General features: G+C 37.9%; 1 protein-coding gene across 1 annotated transcript in view; it reads right to left on the minus strand.

The window, feature by feature from the left end:
* Positions 1-2943, minus strand: part of LOC102442706 (receptor-type tyrosine-protein phosphatase delta) — an 83132-nt gene extending 80189 nt beyond the window's left edge. The window contains exon 1 of the mRNA XM_014465667.1: positions 2856-2943. Coding sequence (XP_014321153.1) covers positions 2856-2943 — 88 coding nt within the window. The remainder of the gene's footprint in view (positions 1-2855) is intronic.
* Positions 2944-9700: the final 6757 nt, after the last annotated feature.

A 9700-nucleotide genomic window follows, 5' to 3' on the forward strand; every position in this document is an offset into this window, starting at 1 on the left:
GGTGCAGCTTACATTGATACTCATTTTACACGGATCAAACAAACACTGATTAAATAATGCTGACTTGTCTTTGTGCAACACATACTCATCCATATGTATCTATCCATCTGACTGAACATTTAACCACACACAACACAGGTCATTTTTTTGGAGTTTGTAAGAATGCTGAGAGGAGTAAACTCAGTAAAGAAAAATGAATTACTAGTAGGTAAAGTATAAGATCTTGTATTTTCAGGAAAAAAACCTGGTTGAGAAAAATCAAATTTCAATTATCCATGTTAATGAGGCAAAGATACCATGGATGAATAAGACCCTAATTCTCAAAACCCAATGTGTAGGCTTTTCTTAGTGCTGGTGATGACACAATTGCTTTGCCTCTTTGTTTTCTGGCTTTACTTACTGAGATCCTCCTAAAGAAAAATAAAAAGACCAACATAAAGAAAGATCAACACAGCTCTGAAGTGACAGAGAAACTGACTTCCACTTCAATGTTGTATTTTTGATTGGCCCATTATGTCTAGATATCTTTCTATTATAAAGTTAAATGAGGCTGCTCCAATATTATTAAAAATTTTGAAATAAGTCCCTTTGTTCCTAATGGAGTCAACTTCTTCCTGCTGTTGGTATTGGGTTTCCCTGAGCTTGATTCTCAGGTACTTCTGCTCATCCTTCTGGCTCTATTTATCCAAACACCTTTTGGCAGGTTATTCTCTCCTTCCTAGCATTTCACCCAAAGTTCTAGAGCAGGAATCTTGGCCGGGTCTTCGTTAGCCTCCACGGAGGGGAATTTTACAAGTTGGAAATAAAGCACACTGGATATTTTTTCAACTAGTAGTTGATTGATGACCTTTTTAAAAAATACTATATGAAATTTATACATGACATTGTTACAGAATTTATAAACAGGAATGCTATTCCTAGGATTTACCTTTGTTTTTCCAGTCAATTGACAAGGCCCTTGAAAGGTAGGTGCTGAATGAACACTATGGAACATCTAAAACAGGGGTGGGCAAACTTTTTGACTAGAGGGCCACAATGGGTTCTTAAACTGGACAGGAGGGCCGGAACAAAAGCATGGATGGAGTGTTTGTGTGAACTAATATAAATTCAAAGTAAACATCATTACATAAAAGGGTACGGTCTTTTTTGTTTTTTAGTTTTATTCATTTCAAACGGGCCGGATCCGGCCCGCGGGCCATAGTTTGCCCACGGCTGATCTAAAACTTTACCAAGATTCCAAACCATTTCATATCACTTCCCTATCTGCACACATGGCCACTTGGCACCACACACACACACACACACACACACACACACACACACACACACACACCCTCCCCTCCTCCCATAGCTGTTGACTGAATCATTCTAATGTTAACAATAATCTTCACCTTAATAGCAATAGGTTTGCGTTATACAGGGAAAAACATACCAAATAGAAAGAAAACCTCTCTGTTACTTAAAAGAGGGAAAATTTCGAGTTGACACTTGCTAAAACCAAATACTCTGTATTTATGTAGTCTTTAAGGTGATAATTCGCAAGGTCTAATTCATGGTTGTTGTTTTTATTTTGTTGTTGTTGTTTTTAATCAACTAGAAGTTTGTCTTCAAATAGATAAGTGGGAAAAAAGCTACACATAACTGATGGCTTTGTAATCTTTCATTGTATTCTCGATAAAAAGATTTAAAAATATAATATTTACATCCAATAATTATAACAATTAACACTTATAAATAACATTTACTGTGGCTTTTTTGCTGTGTGTGCTTCACATGAGTTAACTGATTTTATCTCACAAAAGCCCTGGAAGTAGTTATTATAAAAATTCTGTAGATTAGGTTTTAGGCTCGATCCCCAGTGTGGGGTATGATCATCACTCTCTCATGGTCAAAAGCTGGTAGGTGGAGGAAGCCAGGTTTGAGGACCTGGCATTCTTTTTTTCAAGTCTGAGTGCATAACTGCCATCTGTGCTTCATCTATAGCCAAACTGGAGAAGGTTCCTTGAGTGTTTCACACATGCCTTTCAATTGTTCTCTGGAAACAATGCAAGGAAGGCTGGATCAAAAAATCTCTATAAACTCAAAACAAGAGAATATTCATAAATTTGCACATCAACTTATAGTCATTGAGTAAAATTACATCCTGATATGAGTGACCATCTATATATATAAAAACCCAGTGACCTTTACAGCGGAATGACCAGAATGACCAGTTGCCATGACGCACACTGAACACCAGGGGGCAGATGCTCAATGCAGGAGCTGGCCCCTGGTGGTCAGTGTGCTCACACAGGGGGGAGCGCTGCTCAGCCAGAAGCCGGTCTCATGGCTGGCAAGTGCAGCAGCGGTGGCAGGAGTGGTGGCAGGAGCCTCTCCCGCCTCCGAGGCAGTGCTAAGGAGCAGCGAGTCTGGCTTCTCAGGCACTGGGCCTAAGCCGGCAGGCGGACATGCCCCAGGGGGTCCCGGACTGCAAGAGAGTGCAGGCTGGGCTGAGGAACCCCCTGAGTGCATGAATTTTGTGCAATGGGCCTTTAGTTTTTGATAAAGCACAAGTCATTCTCTTAAAGCAAAGTCCTTTAAATATGGTTCTGCAAGACTCTGAATTCTCTGCCCAGAAAAAAAAATGTAATTCACATGTATAAAACATCACACAATACCAATTGCTCTGTATTCTACTTTCCTTCACCCCATCAGGAGAAAAACCTCAAAATATTCCCTTTAGAAACTCATCAAAGAGAAACCACAAAAAAGATACATCCTGTTTCTGTGTGTGTTTTAAAACAACTAACAGAAGTGTAATTACATAGGAGGAATAGACCAGCTACTTGACTAGCCAAACTATGGGTCAGACTAACCGTCCCTTTTACAGGGAACTGAACTTTCAATGACCTTATCCTCCAGAGAAACACTGTTTTCCACATTGTTCCCCAGCAGCAAGCTCATTTTGTCCTAAGAGTGGTCTCCCCCACCCCCAAATATTCCAAAATGCTTTCTGAGGTTTAGAAGAGCAATCTGCCATTGAGTGTGTATTTCTATAATGAAGCCTTTTTTTCCCCCCATTCTCATTCGTTTATATTCTCTCTCCCAGTTTGAAAATGGTAAATTAATATGTATCCATTTGAAAAAGACCCACGTTTGCATAGCTGGGAAGGGCTATATTTTGCACAATTAGCAGAAGCCTGCAATTGACATAATGAGTACTTTCTTCAAAGAGAAGAGCATGAATTCAGTTGAGTCCGATGATGCTTTAAAAACTGGAAAGTATGGTGATGAGCAAAGTCTGGCGGTCAAAGCCCCTGATTAGCTTTGGCAAGTCTTTAACTTGGGCCTGTTTGCTCTGTGCTTCTTTTTCCCCACTAACGCCATTCCAGGGTCAGGTCTGTGCCCTCATTTTCTCTAATCTCCCTTTATCCAACCTGTCATCAACACCTCCTAAATCTTTCCTTATAAAAAGACATCTGAGCAGGTCACCATTATAATCTGAGGATTTAAATACTTTTCAAGATTCTCGGTGTTAAATAATAAGTGGATATGGCCATTCTCCATCTTGGATAGTAGGAAGATGGTACAATTTACAAATGATAAAACTGCATCAACTTTACATGTTGTCTAATGGTTTGACTTGAAATTCTTACCATAAAATATTATGTAATAAGTAGTCATAGAAAATTACCTAAAGCAATAATGTATTTATGTACATAATTAGAATTGATATATAGAGAACTAAATAGGATACACTATATTCATAGTGAAGCATCCAGCCAGATGAGGTATTTCCAGCAATGCTTTGATAAACGTTTTCTCCTAAATCATATCTCAGCACTAAGAATGAGTTAGCTTATTTCTCTGAGGATTCTATTTTCTCCTAGAAGTATGCTGAACTTATCCTAACTTACTATGGATTCAAGATGATGAAAAATAATAACAATCCAACAACAAACACTGGATTCTTTTCAACTCCGTAGGACAGCACTACCTGATCTCTAGAACGCAGATAAGCCTTTCACTGCTTTATATGTGTGATTGAGGAAAGAGTATTTTTCAGACATCCTTTCAAATAAGAGTTCAAAACAGAAGGTGGAATTTTCAGATCTGAAGATTTAAAAGTCCAGATTTTTTTTTTTGATTTTTTACCGAACTCTCTTAACATGCTCCAACATTTTCCTGGCTGCTACTAAATGCGGAACAGACATTCCTAGTTCCCGAAGGCTGTGTTTCTAGAGGAATGATAACAGTGATACCTCTTAATCCTAATGTTTTAGTTTTAGCTATTCATCTCCTCCACCTAATTAAAGTGCATAAGAAATGGACAGATAGAATTATAATTGACATTATAATTATAATAGAGCTGCGTGGAGAATCATTTTACAAATATAATTCACACACGAGGATTTCTGATGTTATTTGGAAAAGCAAAAGGAATTACAATTTTTCCAGGCAGTTTGGGTCAAAAAAATGTTATTAGAAATGTATTAAACTGCTCTGACTGAAGAGAAAATGTTGACTGAATTGGTAGAAAGTAATTGCAGTATTTATTAAAAGCATTATGTGTAGGTAACAAATAAAAATATCTATTAGATGAAATAGATGTGCAGCATTTCACACAATGGCATCTTTTCTTTTGAATAAGAGGGCACTAGTTTTTGTCAACAAATTCACAAGATGAATACATTAACTCCTCATCACTCTTTGCAAACGTTGACACATTTGTACAGACCCAATCGTACTAAGAGAAATAATATGTTTAAAACACCCTCTGCATTGTTATTGCTAAAAGATTGGGAGATATTTTGCTTCCTTCTGCCTCTACCCACTGACTTGAGTAGGGATATCTTGATTTAAGAAGATCTTGGCAGCCAGGGAATGTCTGCTCTCTCCCTGATGCTAACTGCATCTTCTTTAGCATTGAAGCATACAATTAGGGCAATTGTCCAGTTGATTTAGCCCCCCCCCCAAATCTATTTCTGCCCTTCTACATGCTATATAACAATACGTCCATCAGGTTCCAAATTGGCAGAGATAACTGCAACTACAACAACAACAACAAAACCCCAAACCAAAAAGCAAACCCCACAAGAAGCCGCATCTAATTCTCTGTTTCCATTTCATTTTATACTGGAGACCTGATCATTCACAAATCACATGGAAAAGGAAGTTCAAAAGAAAAATCAATTGAATGAATGAATGGATTGGTTTCATAAATGTTGTGTGATGCATATTACAACGGCATTTTATAAACAACAGAATAAGGGGAATAGGGAAGGTAAATCATCCTCTGGGCTTTTGAATGTTTAAGGTTGAGATTTAGCTGATAACATTACTTCTTCTTCATTAAATGTGGAAATTTCTAACCTAATTTTAAACACTGCATTCCCCCCCTCTTATTGTACTTTGCATCCTGTAGACAGGTATATTTTAGGCTTTCAGCATTGCCTTGCTTGCCATTTAATAAAAAGGTGTTTTTGTTAAATCTTTGTTTCTTTTTCTCTTGTACTTATTTTCAGATCTAAGAGGAAAAACAGATAAATTGCCAAATTGAAATATGTCTGAATGCATTTTTGTTCATGTTTAGTCAAAGCCTTTCATATCATTTTCCTGGTTCAGAAAAAATAAGAATTATACATCTCAAATGAAATTAGAATACGTGACGCCTCCTCCAAGTCTGTGATAGATAATGGAAAATCCCACATAATCCCTTAGAAAACTCTCCCACTCCCTTCCATTCCCATTTGTATTCAGTGCAACTATCTAGTTGAAACACAGAATTCCAATATATATTTCGGGCACAGTATTTATATCAAGAACCCCTTGCTGTTAATATCATCTTTCCTTCAGTAAGGTAACAGTAGGCTGTACTGAATATAGGCTTCTAATTAAGCAGAGATAGACCATTTACAATCTAAATTGTATATTTTCTTCTCTTATTCATGTGACAAACTAGAAAGGCTAAAACAATACAAAATTTTAAAGTTTAATATCTAAACTAAAATATTAATTTTCTCTGTTAAAAATATATACTAGTTTTATAATATAAAATTAAAGACTATTCTAGGTAAAATATATTACAAAAATGTCATGACATTGGTAATATTTTATATATATATAAATATTGGTAATATTTTATATATATATATGTATATATATATATATGTATATATATATGTATATATATATATATGTAGACATATATGTATATATATATATATGTCTATATATATGTATATATATATATATGTATATATATATTTCAGAGACAAAGGGATAGGGCGAGATCGAAGCATCCATGATGAGAGAGAATTACTGATGGGCTGCCTCTTACACTGGGGATTGAGCCTGCAACCAGGCATGTGCTTTTGACCAGGACTTGAACCTTGACCTTCTGGTTCATAGGTTGATGCTCAACTACTGAGCCACACTGGCCGGGTAGTCATTTTATATATTAGCCCTTTGGAAAAAAACTGGAATCACCTGAGCATATCACTACGAGGGCTGTACTTTTTCTGATGTTGTACACTAAGTGTTTAGCATATAGTTGATTTTAAAATGTATTTGTAGAATGTCTGAAATGCATGATAGGCAGGCCATACGGCAACAATGACATTTCCCTCACAACCTTAGAAACAGTTTAATAAGTTTCCCCTTTGAAGATGTGACTATAAACTAAACACACATTAGACCAGCCCAGAGATATGTAAAACCATTGTAAAGAAACAAAGTGGCTCCCTGGCTCACACTTGGTTGTAACCTGATTCCTGAGCAGGGAAACTCTTTGGCACCACTGAGGTGTATTAGGGTTATGCACAAGAGGCTTTCTCTGGGCAGTGTTTGGGGGCCACAGGGTGCTGGGGAATCATCCAGCACTAGTGCAGATGTCAGAGCCGAATGAGAGACCAGGGTGGGCGTGGAGGGTGGGGGGAGCAGAGAGGGTCAGGAGCTAGACAATCAACACCAACTTGGAGAAATGACAGCATCTCTGAGAAAAAACAAATACCAAAAAACAGAATGCTTCCGCACGCCACTGTTCTAAGCTATTTACACGCATCAACTCATTTTACCTTCACAACAGGAAAACGGGTGTTAAAGTGTTACCACTCTTATTTTACACAGGAGAACACTGAGACACAGAAGAAATCACTTGCTCAAGGTCACACCGCCAGGGCGTGGCAGAGCGGTTGTTTGCAGCCAGCCTTTCCACCTTTAGAGTCGGCACTTGTAATGCCTACACTGCTCATGTCTGAAGAGCTCACAGCCTGGTGAGTAGGTCTGCGTGGGAAGAGAGATGGACAGATGGCAGGTTCTGCTAAATACCGAGTTCACTGACACACTCTATCACTTGGACTGGTAGGTGGGGAAAAGTAAAGAGAGCAATTTCTGCAGAAGGACACTTGATTCTACTTATGTACTCCGCTGAGGCAGGAGTGGGACATTAAAGCCAAAATGAGAGACGGTGGCTGGCCTGACCCAGTGCTTCACCTTGTTCAACTTTCCTATGGAGCTGCATAGAAGAGAGAAACAGGAAGAGGACAGAACCTGTGATGGTAACACATTTCCCCTGCACACTGCTCAACCACCAATGCAGCCTGTTCAGATTATAATTGTTTTCCTTCTTCATGGTAGAACAGTGGTTCTCAACCTTCGGGCCCTTTAAATACAGTTCCTCATGTTGTGACCCAACCATAAAATTATTTTTGTTGCTACTTCATACTGTAATGTTGCTACTGTTATGAATCGTAATGTAAATATCTGATATGCAGGATGGTCTTAGGCGACCCCTGTGAAAGGGTCCTTCAACTGCCAAAGGGGTCGTGACCCACAGGTTGAGAACCACTGTGGTAGAGGATGGGAGAACTGTAGGGCTACATATGGATTATGTGTGTTCAATTGTGAAGGAAAAGAATAACTTTAAGGAACTGATTTTATATATGAATTATTTCTATAAAAATAATTTTTTTACTCATGCTACAAAAATAATTTTTTAAAAAAATGTGTCTAATATTTTATAACATTTAAAAACTATTATTAAAAATTAGGTATGATTAGGCTACAATTTCTTTTTTAGTTGCTCTGGAAATGGAACCGTAAACTTATTCTAATGCTTGGGTTTTACACAATTCAAGCATCATACATGTCTTCAAATAAAATATGTTCTTCATCATACATGTCTTCAAAACATATCAAGGTTCTTTCACGGGGTGGAGGCCTGGCTTGGGGTCACTTTGCCTTCCCCATCTGACTCACATTCAACCCACTGGGCACCTTTCTCAAACTAAACTGGTCACTGATTCACCACCTCCCTAGCGTTAGACTTCGGACATGTGCTCAGGCACTAAACTCTGTCTAAATTCTCTGAAAATAAAAACCTGGACAAGTCTTTCTCCTGGACAAGTGTACAGGAGAGTCACTTTAGATCATTTACAACAGTGAAAAAATTAGGAAATAGCCTTTCGCATAAGAGGGGACTGGTTAAAGGACTTATAGTAGGAAAAACATATGAAGCTATGGAAACTGCTACGTATCTACAGACATAAAGATGTCTACATTCATTTTTTTTTTGTTAATCCTCACCCAAGGATTTTTTCTTTCCCTATTGATTTTTAGAGAGAGTGGAAGGGAGGAGAAAGACAGAGAGAGAGAAACATCAATGTGAGGGAGACATACCCATTGGTTGCCTCTTGCATGATCTGGGCCAGAGATCAAGTCTGCAACCCTCCGAGGGCTGACATTCTAACCACTTAGCCAAACCAGCTAGGACCATATTTACTTTTTAAAAAAATGTATATTTTTATTGGTTTCAGAGAGTAAGGGAGAGGGAGGGAGAGATAAAAACATCAATGATGCCGAAACCGGTTTGGCTCAGTGGATAGAGCGTCGGCCTGCGGGCTGAGAGGTCCCGGGTTCGATTCCGGCCAAGGGCACGTACCTGGGTTGCGGGCACATCCCCAGTGGGAGATGTGCAGGAGGCAGCTGGTCGATGTTTCTCTCTCATCGATGTTTCTAACTCTCTATCTCTCTCCCTTCCTCTCTGTAAAAAATCAATAAAAAATATATTAAAAAAAAACATCAATGATGAGAGAGAATCATTGATCGGATTTCTCATGTGCCCTTACTGGAATTGTACTGTGACCTCCTAGTTCATAGGTCGACATTCAACCACTGAGCTACACTGGCTGGGCTCATATTTTCTTGTAAGTAAAAAAGTTATAAAGCAGTTAACATATATACATATATACCCACATACTGCATGTGTATATATAATCATAATACATGTATATACATGTATTATAAATGTGAGTATATACAAACATAAACATTATATATATGTATTCCAGTATATATGTATATATATATATATATATATATATATGTATATATATATATATATATATATATCAATGCTCCCAGCACTCATCTCTGGGATGAGAGTATTGATAATGTTAATTAAGCAAGGGAGCCATTAGATTGAAGCGTCCCTAGTGCTATGGTGGCTCATAAGAAACCAAAACCTAAGACTGTAAATGTAAATACTCCAGATTCCAAAATCCAAACCCTAAAGACAACCAGTCATAAACAGCCAACTAGGCTTTAAGTTAGAGCCAATCAAATAATTTCTTTGCTTCCGAGTTTTCTCTATAAAATCTTTCCCCTGGCTCCTGTTATGGGAGAGCTTCTCACCTCTTTAGGTTTGGCGCTGCCTCATTCT

Source organism: Myotis lucifugus, unplaced genomic scaffold, assembly GCF_000147115.1.
Source record: "Myotis lucifugus unplaced genomic scaffold, Myoluc2.0 scaffold_305, whole genome shotgun sequence".
NCBI lineage: Eukaryota > Metazoa > Chordata > Mammalia > Chiroptera > Vespertilionidae > Myotis > Myotis lucifugus.